The 18,283-nt window shown below is 42.3% G+C and overlaps 2 protein-coding genes and 1 pseudogene across 5 annotated transcripts in view; 1 reads left to right on the top strand and 2 right to left on the bottom strand.

The window, feature by feature from the left end:
* LOC135520209 (raftlin-like) overlaps nucleotides 1-4,314 on the top strand; it is a 67,335-nt gene extending 63,021 nt beyond the window's left edge. For all 4 annotated transcript variants that reach the window (XM_064945597.1, XM_064945600.1, XM_064945598.1 and 1 more), the window contains exon 10: nucleotides 276-4,314. In XM_064945597.1, the coding sequence (XP_064801669.1) occupies nucleotides 276-1,007 (732 nt within the window). In that variant the 3' untranslated portion in view covers nucleotides 1,008-4,314. The remainder of the gene's footprint in view (nucleotides 1-275) is intronic.
* Nucleotides 4,315-10,269: 5,955 nt separating this feature from the next.
* On the bottom strand, nucleotides 10,270-13,363 carry vmo1b (vitelline membrane outer layer 1 homolog b). The gene is made up of 4 exons (XM_064947180.1): nucleotides 13,112-13,363; nucleotides 12,705-12,817; nucleotides 10,562-10,868; nucleotides 10,270-10,422 (listed from the first exon to the last, which is right to left on the bottom strand). Exons 1-4 carry the CDS (start codon nucleotides 13,358-13,360, stop codon nucleotides 10,420-10,422), a joined length of 672 nt encoding a protein of 223 aa, XP_064803252.1. The 5' UTR covers nucleotides 13,361-13,363; the 3' UTR covers nucleotides 10,270-10,419.
* A 969-nt stretch (nucleotides 13,364-14,332) lies between these two features.
* On the bottom strand, nucleotides 14,333-16,812 carry LOC135519678 (H-2 class II histocompatibility antigen, A beta chain-like; annotated as a pseudogene).
* Nucleotides 16,813-18,283: the final 1,471 nt, after the last annotated feature.

Below are 18,283 nucleotides of genomic sequence, written 5' to 3' on the forward strand. Positions count from 1 at the left end.
TACCTCCGTATACTGTAAGTCTCAGCTAAAAGAGGGTCAATGGAGGCAATCTCAGAAATATTAGCAGCCATATTTTCTTGTTTGGTCTGTACCCCTGAAGGCACCAATCAATTCCCTTGAAATTACCATTTCATTCCCCACAATGAGAATCATTTTAATTTGTTCTTTCCTTGTTTGCTATTATGTCCATTTCCAACGGTCTGTCTGTCTGTCCGTAATATGGCCAATAGAACAGCAGTTTAGAAACGTTCTTACACTAACATCCTGTCTTTCAGAAACTGATATTCAAAAGCAAGGCCAACAAGAACTCTGTTAAAGACGCGTCAAAAAACAAGAAGAAGAAGAAGAAGAAAAACAAGCAATCGGCAGCAGAGAAAGATCTGGAAGAGTCCAAGGTTCTTGACGACGGGGAAAAGGTGGTCAAAGAGAGCAGGAATGTGAAGGGAAACAAGGGGAGCGAAGAGGAGACAGTGAAAGAGACGGAGGTAGAGGCTGTGTGTAAAGAGGCGGAGGCTCCCTGTGAAGTGGAGCAAGAGGAAAAGGTTGAGGCAGAAACTGAGGAAGGGGTAGAAACTGGGAAGGAGAGAGATGGAGCTGCAGGAAAAGATGACAAGAGTGACAAAGAGGGGAGAGTGGAGAAGGGAGAAGGAGTGGGGGCAGAGACTGAGCAGGAAAGACTGGGAGAGAGAGAAAATGTGCTGGCAATTGATGATGAAACCGAAACTACCAAGGGTTCAGAGGTGGAGGTGGAGACCAAAGAGCAAGGGCAGAAAGAGGAGAAAGGGGGAGGAGCTGAAATGGAAGTGAAGGAACATGGGGTTGAGACTAAGGAAGAGACAAATGGAGGGGAAGAGAATGGAGAAACGGAGAATGTTGCCATGCAACAAGACCCACCTGACCAGGAAGAACATGTAGTGCAGGAGGAGGTGCAAAAGGTAGTAAAGGAGGATGGACAGGTCAAATTGACCAATCAATGCCCTGAAGAGAGTCAAAGGTCTGATGTGTAAACCTCTTCAGACATCACACCTAAGGGTTCTCCTACCCATCATTCATGGACCTACCAAACATCATAACTTGAGATAGGGGCTCCACAAAGTCACCATTGAACAGCCTATATTGCAGCAACATCCTCCTACCATGTAATCACTCTATCCTCTGCAGCATCTCTCCACAACGGACACATCTCTACCACAGATGGACACACACCAGTCTCTCTCACAGCCTCAGACTGATTCTATACCTACATATAGTGAATGTACATAACTGAGAATGATGCGGAGGAGACTAACGTACGAGAGTCGCTGGATATAATGGACAAGTTGATGGGACCAGTGGGGCTTGGGTCTGAAGAAACACAGACTTTAACCAGGCAAACTCGCTTGTCCTTATTTGTACAGTACCATAGTGGTACAGTTACTGTATGTCACATGGGTTTAGATGAGGAGAACTGTGGGAAATGGAGTGGCTGTGGTTGCGACAGGCAATCCAATGCAAGGTGAATGGAACTTGATTTACTTTTAGCCCGTAATGTAAAGTACTACAGATGATTCTGATAATCACTCTGATTCTTATGGTAGGCATGATACATTCACCTTGTATTCCGTATGTGTCAATATCCAAGCCAGGTAAAGTGTTTGATAATGGAGTAAATCTCCATTGAATGTGTGTGGGAAGATTGGAAGTGAAATGTGATGAGAACCAAACTTGGAAATGTTGAGTCAACTTTGAGAGTTTTAAACACGTTTGATTTGAATAGCTTTTTCAATCAATGGTCATTAAAAAGTACAAGGTAAGGTTATGGGCTGGGCGATGACTGGTTGTTTAAGATGGTAACGGAGCACAGAGGAAGTAGAAAAACAGAAATGATTGCGCAAATCATTTTTAAACGATTGAGCTGTGCTCGAATTGACATTTTTCATTGACATTGGCTTTAATATTTCACCTCAAGCTTTTAAAGCCCCTCTTGACGGTGTCATTTCTGACCATAGCAAAATCATAATGTAGTCTTTCAAGGTATCATGTTGCTTTCCATTTGAAAGTGGTGCTGCATCGATGCTGTGTGGAGAAATCATTAACCGGCTAATGGACTGTCAGCGGGGTGTCAGTCAAGTCATACATTTATAATGGGGGCCACTTATGTGGCTATTGACAGTGGAAAAGCTCACCTCGAAAAATAACAAATAGCACTTAATCTGGATTGTGATTTTCATAGCGATTGATTTTTCTTGTGCTGCAGTTGCTAAGCAAAGTCTGTAGAAACCTGTATGTTTACAGATGAATATAGGCTTGTCGTCGTTTTCTAAATGTGGTATTTTCCTGAATAACCGACTTTTCCGAAATGTTCATCTCAATGGCAGATGTATTGTATAGAATTCCAAACTGTGACCAGGATAGCCTTATTGTGATACTGGGCCTAAATCAAATGTCAGAAGTTTGACAAATATTAAGGTGATTTCAGTGTAATAGCCTGAGAGGGTTGCCACAATCAGTGTTTGAAGGTAATATGAAGGTAAGTTCAGTGTTCTCTGTTTTAGATTTGAACGGGAGGGGAGGTAAGGAATTTAGCTTTACAAGGTGTTGTTGATGGGGAAGTTTCTGTTTTTGATTTGAAGTTAGGCTCAGTGTATTCTGTCGTGCTAACGCTAGCTGAAGTGTGCTTTCTAATGCTCATACCGGAACTAGCTACCTCCTTAGGCATATTGGGGATTTGTAGCTATAGGGTCATCATTGCCAACTTTTTCCACCATATGGTCCATGCTGTGGGCGTGAGGTCATTACTAATGGCCAAGTGGTCAGTGGTCATGTTTGAACCATGTTTGATGGATTTTCCACAGCTGCTACTTGTTCGAGTACAAAGGAGTTTCCCACTTGTCAAATAGCAGATTTGATATGAAGTCAGGATATTTTTTATTTTATGATATTATCTGTGGTATTGTTTTCTCCAGCGACACTTCACGTTAGGCTATTATGAGCTTTAATAAGCACTTGTTTTATTCAACATATTTTATTTAGCTTTGCGGGTCACCGCTAGAGAGATAATGGAAATTACTTGTCAGTTTTAATATTTGTGAGACTAGGACAAATATGAATAAGAAATGGCATTCTAAAACACCCCTCTGTGATAAGTGAAGAGATTACCTGGACCCTGAGACAGATTTCCCCATTGGGTTCTTATCAAGTAATTTTTTCTCTTTAAATTTAAACTAATCGCTTTCTGCCCAGATATAAGATCATGTAGGACTGTCATATTTCCTTATTCATACATTGTTTATTATGGGTTCATCAGTTCTGTTGTTCATACCAATTTGAGTCTTTTTTTTTTTTTATATATATATCTGTGATCCTTGTTCCTTTGTATATTATTTTACACTGAGACAATACTGCCTGTTCAAGTACAATGTACATTAAATTATGGTAGGAATGTGTGGAAAAATACAGCCAGGAACTATCAGGTGATCTCATGCCTTTACATCATTGTATTTTAACACCTACAGCATTCCGGTTGGACACCCATTAACATGGACAACTGTAACCTCCACAGAGTTGGGTCAAATGACACCAGGTCCTGTATCCGTTTGTATTACCTGGGGGTCGTGAACTCCATGGCCTCATCTCTCGTGATAAGAGATGATTTGTGATTGTACATTTGCTCAGCTTTGACATAAGTAGACTCTGGGGAGAGTGGGTAGGCTACATTTTCCCTGATACTGAAGCAAGGATATGGAGAGAAAAGTGAAGCAGGATCTGTCACTTCATCAGTTAAATTATGCTGAATGTTGTTTACTTACCCTTCCGTGACGAGGGAGACCTGTGACTAACGTAGACCAACCTCAGCCTTGTCTAGAACAAGCGCCTCCAACCCACTCATGAAAAAAAGGTAATCTACTATTTCCTGTCTTTATGTAACCATAATTGTCTAAAGCTCAGCAGTCAATGGCAGTGCAATTGTTCTTGATAATGCTGTGCAAAATGTGTGTTCCAGGGTTCATTTCCTGTGTGTTATGATGTGAAATGAACAGATTAGAAATGACAGAAACATGATACAGTAGGATGGCAATCTCTTTATGTTGTCACTTTAGCTTGCTCGTGGCCTCTGGAATTGAATTGTTAAGTTTCATCTCCGATGTTGCTGTTTTCATCACCTGCGCTGCCATTTTGAATGTTGAGTGTCTTTGGTCATCGGCTACCGACACGCACTGCAGTGTTTGTAAAAACAAAGGTATTCTTTGTATTCGATTTTCATGGAAATGTCCACATCCCTACTGTTCATGACTGTACAATTTGTATATTATAAAATTATTTATATTTAATGTGCACCTGTGGTGTTTTCTGTTTCTAGGTGAATTTTGAAAACCAATGAATTTTGCCATGTTTGATTCCTAAACTCAAATCATTACCCAACACTACACATTTCACTCATCAGTGGTCTTTCAATTTTCAAGTCTCTTGTAAAGATTTATGTGCAACCTTCAATGTCTTAGATTCCCTAAACACTCAAATGTACCATTAGGCTGTAGAATCACATGGATGGTTAAACATGACATTGGCCAGTGAGAAAAACAAGTTGAGACATGTTTTATACAGGTTCAGCTCTCAGGGCTCAATTCAGACTCAGAAAATCTATTCCTTTTTTGATTTATTAAGCACTTCTCAGCAGTTGGTATTCATACTTCCCGTATGCAGGTGTGTAACAGACTTTGCAGATGTGGCTACCTTGCACGCACTGAATAAATGTAATTCAACTGCTGAAAACCCTCTCACTTGCTGGCCAACATACACTGCTCAAAAAATAAAGGGAACACTTAAACAACACAATGTAACTCCAAGTCAATCACACTTCTGTGAAATCAAACTGTCCACTTAGGAAGCAACACTGATTGACAATAAATTTCACATGCTGTTGTGCAAATGGAATAGACAACAGGTGGAAATTATAGGCAATTAGCAAGACACCCCCAATAAAGGTGTGGTTCTGCAGGTGGTGACCACAGACCACATCTCAGTTCCTATGCTTCCTGGCTGATGTTTTGGTCACTTTTGAATGCTGGCGGTGCTTTCACTCTAGTGGTAGCATGTGACAGAGTCTACAACCCACACAAGTGGGTCAGGTAGTGCAGCTCATCCAGGATGGCACATCAATGCGAGGTGTGGCAAGAAGGTTTGCTGTGTCTGTCAGCGTAGTGTCCAGAGCATGGAGGCGCTACCAGGAGACAGGCCAGTACATCAGGAGACGTGGAGGAGGACGTAGGAGGGCAACAACCCAGCAGCAGGACCGCTACCTCCGCCTTTGTGCAAGGAGGAGCAGGAGGAGCACTGCCAGAGCCCTGCAAAATTACCTCCAGCAGGCCACAAATGTGCATGTGTCTGCTCAAACGGTCAGAAACAGACTCCATGAGGGTGGTATGAGGGCCCGATATCCACAGGTGGGGGTTTGGCATTTGTCAGAGAACACCATGATTTGCAAATTCGTCACTGGCGCCCAGTGCTCTTCACAGATGAAAGCAGGTTCACACTGAGCACATGTGACAGACGTGACAGTCTGGAGACGCCGGAGAACGTTCTGCTGCCTGCAACATCCTCCAGCATGACCGGTTTGGCGGTGGGTCAGTCATGGTGTGGGGTGGCATTTATTTGGGGGGCCGCACAGCCCTCCATGGCGAGGTAGCCTGACTGCCATTAGGTACCGAGATGAGATCCTCAGACCCCTTGTGAGACCATATGCTGGTGCGGTTGGCCCTGGGTTCCTCCTAATGCAAGACAATGCAAGACCTCATGTGGCTGGAGTGTGTCAGCAGTTCCTGCAAGAGGAAGGCATTGATGCTATGGACTGGCACGCCCGTTCCCCAGACCTGAATCCAATTGAGAACATCTGGGACATCATGTCTCGCTCCATCCACCAATGCCACATTGCACCACAGACTGTCCAGGAGTTGGCGGATGCTTTAATCCAGGTCTGGGAGGAGATCCCTCAGGAGACCATCCGCCACCTCATCAGGAGCATGCCCAGGCGTTGTAGCAAGGTCATACAGGCACGTGGAGGCCACACACACTACTGACCCTCATTTTGACTTGTTTTAAGGACATTACATCAGTTGGATCAGCCTGTAGTGTGGTTTTCCACTTTAATTTGGAGTGTGACTCCAAATCCAGACCTCCATGGGTTGATAAATTTGATTTCCATTGATACTTTTTGTGTGATTTTGTTGTCAGCACTTTCAACTATGTAAAGAAAAAAGTATTTAATAAGAATATTTCATTCATTCAGATCTAGGATGTGTTATTTTAGTGTTCTCTTTATTTTTTTGAGCAGTGTATTTTCTTGTGGAGTTCTCATTAAAAAGGGTTTTCAGTACATTCATCTAAAACCCGTTAAATACGGTGTACCTTTTTAATTCGAATTTTCTCGACAGACACAGAGTGTGCAAAACATTGGGAACACCTTCCTAATACTGAGTTACACCTCCTTTGACCCTCAGAACAGCTTCAATTCATCAGGGCATGGACATTATAAGGTGTCAAGCGTTCCACGGGGATGCTGGCTCATGACTCCAATTCTTCTCGCAGTTGTGTCAAGTTGGCTGGATGTCTTTTGGGTGGTGGACCATTCTTGATCCACACGGGAAACATTTGAGCGTGAAAAACCCAGCAGTGTTGCAGTTTGACACACTCAAACCGGTGCGCCTCGCACCATACCGCGTTCAAAGGCACTTAAATCTTTTTGGTCTTGCCCATTCACCCTTTAAATGGCATACATACACAATTAATGTCTCGATGGTCTCGAGGCTTAAAAATCCTTCTTTAACCTGTCTCCTCCCCTTCATCAACACTGATTTTAGTGGATTTAACCATTTATATCAATAAGGGATCATAGCCTTCACCTGGTCAGTCTGTCGTGGAAAGAGCAGGTGTTCCTAATGTTTTGTGCATTCAGTGTATATTGAGAAAATTGGTTCAGAATGGGGATTAATGAAAGAACCCTCTTACACTCTTAATATCTCCTTTCCACCACCAGTTGGTTGATTTTAAAATACTCTGATCTTGTATATTATTTAGGGTAATTTATATATTACAATCCCCTTGTCCAAACGCCTTACTCATTTACCTAGCTCTTATCAATTTGTAAATTACAGTGCATGGAGAATGGTGTTATTTCTATCGGGGAAAAGAAAGTAGATGTTGTTCCACTTGGAACCGACAGGTTGCTTGACCTTATTCATTGTTTCATCATGTGTAAAGGTGGTGTAATTATGGGGGAATTAAGTCAAGGTCAGAATACGGCATTTCTGTAGACACACCTCTACCACACCTTCATTTCTTTCATCTTCAACCAAAACGGAAAGCGGTTGAATAACATGCTATTCCCAAGTTCAAGGTCAGAATACCCATAGAGCTAAAGGTGCATAAAAAAGGGAATTAGATTTTATTTACACAAGCTTAACTCGGGTTTGAATCGGACCCCAAGTGAGGGGCTCTTGTAGGTTTGCCTTTGTAGTGCTGAAAGAATGTAAAGAGGTAAATGCAGAAAACGTCAGTCCCTCACAGTCTACAGTATAAGGACTCCATTGTTGGATCAGGCTGGACCTGAGTGCTGTAGCTATGCGCTTACGGACAATGTCATTTTCTTAGGGAGCACAAGGGGTAAAAAAAACACAACTATTGTTTCAAATCTGGCGTATCTGCTTATTACATTTTCATTACAGTTGATCAAATGTATAGGCATTATGCTGCTGTATTGTGGGCCCCATGTGTTCGCAAATCATGGTAATGGTGCTTGTGAAAGCAAGCGTATTTACGTAGAGTTTCACGGTCAGGGGTGATCTATACATCATGAGAGCTAGGAGCCCCGGGGAGGACAGGGTCATTATAATGAGGGCTATGAAACAACAACCACATCATTTCCATGTTGTCCACTACAGGAAATGTTAATAGATCTTAAATGACCAAGGGGATGAGGTGGACCACTAGAGCATGTCAAAAATCCTCATTTCCAGCCTGCAGTTATAGTATTGAATAAATGTACTTTCAGCCTAAAGCGCTGTGGCCAATAGGGTTTACCACTAAGACCTAGTTGGGTTTGGGATAAAACTGCTGAATGTGGCATACTGAATGTCTGGAGAATTTTGGTAATCTTGTATTAAGATGGGAATTTATCAGACTAAATCTTTATATTTGTAAAATGATACGCAAAGGTTAATTTAAGGAATATCATTCTGTGCCCAGAGGGCCATAAAGGTTTCATTAATTTACTGCAAACTGTAAGAGGACACCCAAACTGTCTACGCAACCAGATCACTTAATCATTTCTGTTCATCTACATTGTATACACTGTTATTTTTACTGGTTTTCATCTAGTTGGTTCTGTCATACCCCTCAAACTCAACTCTGGACCTCGCTGCCAGCACCATTGCTTTTTTTCCCTGTTGTTCCCCTCTAACCAGGAACTGATTTAGACCTGGGACACCAGGTGGATGCAATTAATTATTTGGTAGAACAGAAAGCCAGCAGGCGCTGGACCTCATAGAGTAAGAGTTGAATACCCCTGTGTCATACCATCCATCCACTAAAACATGTCAATTCACCTCTAAAATAACACTGCCATCTAGTGGTCATGCCAGTCATCTGCTCATCTGGTTGGATCTACCTCCCTCTGATGCTGCTCATGACTCAGCAAAGAAATGCATATTTTGTCTGGATTTAAACACTTAATCTTATACGGACCCTTTCAAAGTATCAACATACATAAACTCAGCAACAACCAAAAAATCCTCTCACTGTCAACTGCATTTTATTTTCAGCAAACTTGTGTAAATATTTGTATGAACATAAGATTCAACAACTGAGACAAACTGAACAAGTTCCACAGACATGACTAACAGAATGTGTCTCAGAACAAAGGTGGGGTCAAAATCAAAAGTAACAGTCAGTATCTGGTGTGGCCACCAGCTGCATTAAGTACTGGAGTGCATCTCCTTTTAATTTTACGGTGGGTTTGTGCCCATAGGCGACGTTGTTACCGGTGATGTCTGGTGAGGATCTGCCTTACAACAGGCCTACAAGCCCTCAGTCCGGCCTCTCTCAGCCTATTGCGTACAGTATGAGCACTGATGGAGGGATTGTGCATTCCTGGCGTAACTCGGGCGGTTGTTGTTGCCATCCTGTACCTGTCCCGCAGATGTGATGTTCGGAAGTACCGATCCTGTGCAGGTGTTGTTACATGTAGTCTGCCACTGTGAGGACAATCAGCTGTCCGGCCTATCTCCCTGTAATGCTGTCTTAGGTGTCTCACAGTACGGACATAGCAATTTATTGCCCTGGCCACATCTGCAATCCTCATGCCTACGGCACGTTCACACAGATGAGCAGGGACCCTGGGCGTTTTTCAGAGTCAGTATAAAGACCTCTTTAGTGTCCTAAGTTTTCATAACTGTGACCTTAATTGCCTACCATCTGAAAGCTGTTAGTGTCTTGACGACTGTTCCACAGGTGCATGTTCATTAATTGTTTGTGGTTCATTGAACAAGCATGGGAAATTGTTTAAACCCTTTACAATGAAGATCTGTGAAGTTATTTGGATTTTTACAAATTATCTTTGAAAGACAGGGTCCTGAAAAAGGGACTGTTTTTGTTGTTACTGAGTTTATATAGACGACCTATCACTCTAATCTAACCCACACTAAATGAAAGTATTGCGTACCAAGAAATAAATAAGTTTGAACTGAACTTGAGTTCACCAGAAGTTCACTCATTAGCATGAAAGAGAAACTCCAGAGTAGTGCATTATGGGTCATTATCAGTATGCCTCCATTGCCTCATGTTTGAGTAGCTGGTGATAACCATTGCTGTGCTGCTTGATAAAGTCACACGGTCCTTTTTCTCCACTTACACTGCGTTTTGCAGATTACCCACTCACACACTAAACACAAGTACCTCTGTGTATGCCAATCACCGTCTTATCGGATGCCGTCAGGCCTTTAAACTGTAAATTAATTAATAACCCTTGTCATTTCTTAATTAGCTCCCTTTCCAGGAGGAGAAATGCGTGTGTCAGCACCTACATTTTGTGCAAACTTGTTATGACTTTGCTTTGAGTTTATTGGGTCATTAGAGACGCTCTATGAAAACATGCTGTTCTCATGCTGATGAGGATTTCAGTGCGTATTGTGGAGTGATCTAGAGGGGTTCTTCAGCTCTGATGAGTGGGTTACGTTCAGTCGGAGCTAATGTCATTTGTTTCAGCCTCACTGAACAAAGGAGCCATAAAGAGACAGTTGAATGATTTATTAGGTTTTAACCAGTGGCAGATTCAGATATTGGGTGTAGATTGGATTGAATGGACCATGGGTCAGAGCCTGTGTGTTGACAGGTCTGGGCTGATTGGTTGGTTGAGATTGGTCCAGAAGAGGCATCTCCCTCAGATGATTACTGTGAGGATACGACAAGAAATACACCAGAGGGTTAGAAAATGAGTGATATACTTCAGGGTTCCAGAGCTGCCATGACATCAATATCATACACAAGACCAACTCATTCAACCCCTCTATGATAAACCATCTTCTCTCACCTGCTGGAGTTTGGCGCAGCAGTGGAAGCGCACGTCATTGAGAGATGAGTCATCCAGACCGTACTGGTATTCCTCCATCTTGGTCTCGATGCCACAGATTCCTCCATCGCCACAATCCTGGCTCCAGAGGCTGTACTCGCCGTAGTCCAGGCCGGCGCCTGCGAGGGTGGGGTTGCTGCTGCAGCGGAACCTGACGTTGTTGGCGGCTGTGTCGTCACCGAACAGACCCTGGTGGGCTTCCACACGCAGCTGGAAGGAAGTCAGCACACCCCTGGGGCAATACTGAGGGTCTGACCAGTCACCAAAGCTGGGAGAGGAAGAGAGAGAGGCATACGCGACATGGAATATTATTTCACCATCACAGCAGTCTGGAATGAGGTTTGACCATAGCCGTGAGACAGAGAAAAGAGGCACATGATGTAGAGAGTAGAAACAGGACATGGAATAACATATATCACTGCAGTTTGAAGATGCAGGATTCAACTGATAAGTCACTTTGTGTCTACTCTGAGCCATGAAATAGGACTGTTTTGTGTGCTGTTTGTTCTATACAAGACCAAGGTAATGTTACTTAAGCATCACTCGGTAGCATGCATACAGTGCATAGTAAGTCATGGCTATCTTGGCTCGCCAGTACTATATAGTATCATACTCAGATAAATAACAGCAGCGCCATCTGTTGGCTTGGCGACATTTCGTGACAAGGACGATAAGAGACATGTTGTTCAGGATGACACCAGGATGCATTACAGCTTTGATTTTGTTCAACAGGTAAGCAACATTTCCTCCTTTAATACTGATTAAGGACATAGATATACACAACACAATATATATGGGAGGCAGGCAAATACCTTTCACTGAGATGTGTAAAGACAGATTGACAGGGCTGAGACAATTAATTGTAATTTATCTTAATGTTCTTTTGTTGTTTGCAGGTGCACTATCCTTCTGACTATGTAGCCAGGTCCCATCTACCTTTGAACTCCTCACAAGTGTGGCTTGTTTGGTGTCTGCTGTGAAGGAATACCACCACAAGTCAACTACTTGATTGATGAAGGCACATCATCTAGCAAAGGCAGCAGCGCAGTCATCAACTACATGCACCATTTCTTCACCAACTACGGAGTTGGGGAAACACGTGTGGACCTGAATTGTGATAACTGCAGTGGCCAAATCAAGAACATGTTTGTGCTCTGGTATTGTGCCAGGCGGACTAAGCACAAGCTCCACCACAGTCTGGACCCAGACTGGCCTCATCAAACAGCGCTTTAAAAAGACCAGAATGAACACTGTCTGAGATTGCTGGTGTTGTGAAGGACAGCACTGTGACAGGGGTCAACATCCCAAACTGGTTGGACTGGAGGATGGTACGGTGCTGGTGGGCACTTAAGTATTTTTAAACCCAAATACTTTTAGAATTTTTCTCAAGTAATATTTTACTGGGTGACTTACCTTAATAGAAAATGACTGAAGTAAAAGTATGTTTACATTTACTCAAGTATGACAATTTTGTACCTTTTACACCACTGGATGTGGCTGAGGGTTATAGAATTTCTTTCACCTGACCCATCAATTTAGGCAAGTGTGATCTAACATTTATAAAATATTTTTATCTATACACTTTGTTAACCTGGAATTTTTCCTTATTGTAGGCTACTACTTTGACCACATTTAGTCTTAATCTTTAGTACACTACTTACTGTTTAGCACATGACCTCACATGGGAATCCTTAAAGAGATGGGTGGGCTGGCTTAAGAGGGTGTGAACAATGCTGAATGGGTGTAGACAAAGGAGAGCTCTCCAGTAGGCAGCAAAACATTTATAGGCCCTTTTCTCAAAAATGAGTTTTATCAACTATCAAAGCAGAATTACTTTCCCATTGTTCCTCAAAAATGCAGTGTATGATATACCATTTTCTATTTCTGAGTCTCTACTTTTTACCCATGTAAAAAAAAAAAAAACACTTCAAATGTGGCTACATAAGACCGAATCTAGGTGTCGAGTCACATGTCATCACTATAGTTTGAAATGCGCTTTTACAGTTAAACCTGTATCTTAAAAGGATATGATTACTTCCAACTGTGTCTACATTGAGCAATGTGATAGGCCAATATGAGGCATGTTGTTCTCGTCTGTACATACAATCCAGTGTGAGACTCAATGGTGTACAAGAAGCTCCTATCTTCCTCCTTAGCGCAGATCAAGCGAATGCCATTCAGGGCAGTGTCGTCCAGACCGTACTGTTCGGACTCCACCTGAGAGAAGGTTAATGGACATATGCTAGCATTAGCTCAAACAGAAGAATGGTCTCGTTATACACAAATGTGTTGATCATGTTTGGTAACGGATCAACACCACAAATACATTTTGATTACACCAAATTTAGGATTTGAATTGTGTAGATTCTTTTTTTTTTAATAAATGGGCTATTTGAAAATAGGCTTTTTCACCACTGGGGGCTGGAATGTAATCCCTGAATTGACTAATTGAAAGAAATGCTATCCAACCTGGTAGATGTGTTTGAAACGTATGAAGGAGCCCTTGCTTACCCGGAGCATGAACCCAACGGCGAAGAACTTGTCGGGACACATCTCGGGCCAGGTCCAGTTCCCAAACTGCTCTCCATTGGGCACGGTGAGGAGGGAGGTGTAAGGCCTAGCGCTGTATTGGATACCAGCACGCTCCACATAGGGCTTCTCCTCGGGCAAGAGAGCTAGACATGACCCAAGGGCCAGCACAGCCAGGAAGGACAGAGCAGTGAACAGAGGGGTAGTCATGTTGACAGAAGTCAGTCTCATCCACAGAAGGGATGGAACACAGGCAGTGAACTCTTATAGCCTTCCTCACTCACGCCTCTAAAATGGTGCCCATATGGTGTCTCCATACTGTTATCAGTATTAATCATTTACAACACTGTGGTCTGGCCATGGGAAGAGGCAGGTGGTACTAGGACTTAAAGTTCAAAATAACAATACTGTCTTTGACTTCAAAAGCAGCTGGTATAGTCTCAATGACCTGTCAATTATTTGTCATACCAAAGTATGGCCCATGTTGTATATTAGTAATTTGACTGTTTACATGCTATGACATAAAGCAAACATTTTAATTGTCAGAAACCACGTCCAAAGCTGATTTCTTTGGCGCGACAAAGAGTGAACAAAAAGGAACATATGTTAATGTCTTTATTATCAAAATAGATCAGTTAGTTTACATTGATTTCAAATGTTAATTTTCTTACATCTCATATGAAGAGCCTTTCTGTTATCGCTGTGCATGTGCAGTCCCAAGGCAACTGAAGTAATTGTTTTCAATCGACAGGACTTGCATAATGAGTAGCTTTTTCTCCTGTCTGGTATAACAGAAAGTAGTGATATTTTATGCTTTTTCGCTATAGATGGTATTCAAACAATTCTGTGCATGTTAATGAGTCTATATTTCCAATTATATAAAGACAGAAAAAATGACCTTGTTGTATAACCTCTTGTATCCCCTGTATCTCGCATTAACGTCTAAATGCACATCAATTACCTGCACATATATTAACATTTCATACAGTCAGGTCCATAATTATTAGCAAAAAAATCTATTATACAAAAACACAAATGTTATTTTTAAAAACGAATTATACTAATACAAGAGCATAAAGAAAAGATTGTTTAACAAGTAATACAAATCTAAAAAAAAATACTTTTGTACTCCTGTTTTCAGTACTCCAGCACCCAGTCTTTGCAAGGATAAAACAGTATTCTTCTCAAATATTCTGAGTTGGAGAACACACTGGGAGGGATCTTAGACCATTCCTCCATACAGAATCCTTCCCCATCATTGATATCCTTTGTCTGCTCTTATAGACTGCCCTCTTCAATTCAAACCAATTGGGTTCAAGTCCGGAGACAGCCATTGCAAAATGTTGATTTTGTAGTCAATTAACCATTTCTTGGTGGATTTTGATGTGTGCTTGGGGTTATTGCCTTGCTGGAAGATCCACTTGTGGCCAAGTGTCAGCCTCCTGGCAGAGGCAACCAGGTTCTTGGGTGAAATGTCCTGGGACTGGTTATGATGTTCATGATGCAGTTGACCTTAACAGGGATCAAGGATGCACCACCGTATTTTACCATAGGAATGAGGTACTTTTCTGCATACCGTCAACGCCAAACCCACCACTGGTGTGCGTGGCCAAAAAGCTTTATTTTCATGTCATCGGCCCAACACTGTCTGGAGGTTGACAAACCGCATCAGGACTTGGAACCAGAGCTATGGACAGATGACATGAAAATAGAGCTCTTTTCTAGACTTTATTGTTTATCTTTATCAAGGGTGCCAATAATTATGGACCTGACTGTAGTGTTTGAAAATATATGCTCGGAAAGTCCCACACAAGCAAATAACGAATGGTAAGCAAAGTGATTCCATCACATGGACACAATTTGAATAGTATGGTAAAGAACTAAAGTATTACTTCTGCTTTGTTAACCAGTGGCATTTTGGGCAAAGAAAGAGTTCTGTCTTATGCCATGCACAAGGAAACAGTCAACTTACTGCTGAAAAAATATGACAACTGAAAAAATATGAAAATGTGACATTTTGGGTGCACAAAGATTGTCTATGCAATTCTCTGTTTTGATGTATGGAAAGTAAAGATTCCGGAAGTATATATCAGACATGTTAGACAATACTGTGCAGCAGTATTCATCGACCTGGCCAAGGCTTTCCACTCTGTCAATCACCACGTTCTTATCGGCTGACTCAACAGCCTTGGTTTCTCAAATGGTTGACCAACTACTTCTCAGACAGAGTTCAGTGTGTCAAATCGGAGGGCCTGTTGTCCGGACCTCTGGCAGTCTCTATGGAGGTGCCACAGGGTTAAATTCTCGGGCCGACTCTTTTCTCTGTATACATCAATGATGTCGCTCTTGCTGCTGGTGATTCTCTGATTCTCTGTCTACATTATGAAACTTTGTGAAATCGAAAATTCAATAGATTTCTAGTTTACATAAAATCTCTGTCCATTGTGTGATAATGTTGTGACTTACCTGTTCTTCCACCAGTAGTAAACTCCTCCTCCAATAGCCATGGCTACACCAATGAAAAGGGAACACACCCTATTGCCATTTTAAACCATTTAACATCCAGGCCTGAGGTATCTGGGAATGGAATTATGTAAAACAAGACATCACACTCTACCACATGGCTGCTACCAATCCAGTAACTTCAAATCTATTGACATTTTCATGAAAACACTGCTATAAGCAGAATGTTCTTCCCTCTTTCTGTACCTCTCCCCTACATTTCCATTCCAACTGTCCTCCCCTCCCTCCAACTCTCACTCCAGACCACAACACTCCCTCTCTTCCCCAGGTCTCTCACCCCAGACCACCTCCAGTGTTTCATCTAGGCTGGGGTGCTCAACCATGCAGCTTACACTCTCCCCTCTCTGAGGCCTGAACTCTAGGTAGGAGTGGAGCTGGTAGCTCCAGTCCCCGTTAGCCAGTGTGTCTGTGGAGGTCACGGCTATGGTGGTCTCCAGCCCGTCTCTCAGCCAGCTCACCCTCACCTCCTGAGGGTAGAAGCCTAGAACGCTGCACTCCAGCATGGACAGCTCCCCGTAGCGAGAGGGCTTGGTCAGGCGGGCTTTGACAATGGGAGGCACTGGGACATGATGTAGAAATTAAGTTGTCTGTCTGATGATAGTCCCCGGCCCGAAACATCAACATTTTTATCAAACTTGACTTAAAAAATGTACATTATGTGCAAATTACTAAGAAAGTTAAGAAACATAAAAATTACTTACCTATTCTTTCCAAAGTGCTCAGTTTGAAGAATCTTGCACTGTATCGTCAAATAGTCTCCACTTCTGCTTTCCTTATAGCCATTTTCCAAGCTTGGCTGTTGTAGTGATCTGCATTGCGTATGCCAAACTCCCCAAAACCCACATACTTCTGAACCCTGGAGTCATAGATGGTGGTCAATGTTTGGTTGAATATGTTTTTCACAAAGTAGATCATATTATCAGTGGTGTCATCATATTCACAGTCAACTATCCCCTGGAACTGGTACACACCTGAAACAAATACATTTATTCATTTGGACTGTTGTCTCCCTTTCCATGTTATTGTGCAATGAGGTACACTCAAAAAAATATGTTGTTGCTTCGTGATTCAGGTAAATCTCCTTGATGAACTGCATTATATTGGTCACCAGCGTAGTTGTAGGTTGCTGAATATGATAATTGTCCTTGGTATTGGTGCATGGAGCCCTTGCTGTATTGCTGAGAGCTGATTGTTGCCTATGTTCTTAAGGCCCAACCAGACCTCTTGGTTTTTTTAATAAACCAGACTCCTGTTGCTACTCCCACCACTCATAGAGTCACACCTCCGACACACACTGCTGTCTCTACAGTCTGGTGATCCGTGTGCACTTCAACCTCTGTGGACACATATAGTGAAGAAACAATTAACTTGTTACTGTCCCTAATATAGTATCAATAACATCCCATCTATGCGTCGTACCCTACAGTATAAGGTCACACCAGCAGTGACTCACCACAGTTCCTGGTGAGGGGTTCCTGCAGGCTAACGTGACCCACACTACAGGAATAGATGTCCCCCTCCTGAGGTGTGATGCTCAGGTAGGAGAAGATACTGAAGCTGAAGTCTTTATTGGAGTAGTACTGGGTCTGAATGACGTCCAAGTCACATCCACGGGTGTTGGGTGGAAATCACTGACCTGGTAGATGAGTGTGTTGGGGACCCCCAGCTCCACCTCTCTCTGGGAGTATATGTGGGAGGTGGGCACCTCTGTTGGGGGGGATTCTAATTTGGGCACTCATTTGTCCTCTCACCTCGGTGACCCACACACCGATGAGTGGGAGAGTGATCGAGGAGAGTGTCAATTCGTTATTATGCTGTATGAATTTCATCAAATAACCAATAACCTGTACCATTTTTTGTCCATTGTTTTGTGCACTCCAGAGTGCGGATCAAATCAAAGTGTATTTGTCAGTGTGTCGAATACAACTGGTGTAGTAGACCTTACAGTGAAATGCTTTCTTAAAATTTGCACTGTTGGTTAGGGCTTGTATGTTTAAAAAAATAGGTATTAGGTAAACAATAGATAAGAAAAACAACTACAATGACAGTGAAAATAACAGTTGCGAGGCTATATACAGGTGGCACCAGTGCAGAGTCAATGTGCGGGGGCACCGGGTAGTCGGGCTAATTGAGGTAATATGTACATGTAGGGATAGTGTTCACACCAGTCCAAACGAACTGAATTAAGGGGCTAAATGCACCAGAGTTTGGAAAAACACCAAACCAATTTGTTATATAAGACACCTTCGTCCACTGCACCACCAGGATGGAGCTAGCATTTTAAGGCATACAAAGCTGTTAATTTTAGTCTATTCAAACAGACCCCATTTCAAAGAAAACAAGTACTCATTAAGATCAGGTGGGGGCCAATTAATGGGCATGGCCATAACACCTGAACACAGTTAACAAGAGTGTTTTATTGACGCTGAGAACAGAATGCATGTTTCTAAATAACATTATTAGAACGCTAAAAAAAAAATTGTGTTTTTTATGGAATGTCTTTTTAACATTCTCTGTACAATGAGAACATCGCAAAATAGAACCATAATTAAAAGTTATGCTGAAGTACTTAAATTCTCACACAAGAATGTTGTTTCTTAACCTTCTCTGGACTATTTGAGAACATTCCCA

Source organism: Oncorhynchus masou, chromosome 29 (genome assembly GCF_036934945.1).
Source record: "Oncorhynchus masou masou isolate Uvic2021 chromosome 29, UVic_Omas_1.1, whole genome shotgun sequence".
NCBI classification, from domain to species: Eukaryota; Metazoa; Chordata; class Actinopteri; order Salmoniformes; family Salmonidae; genus Oncorhynchus; species Oncorhynchus masou.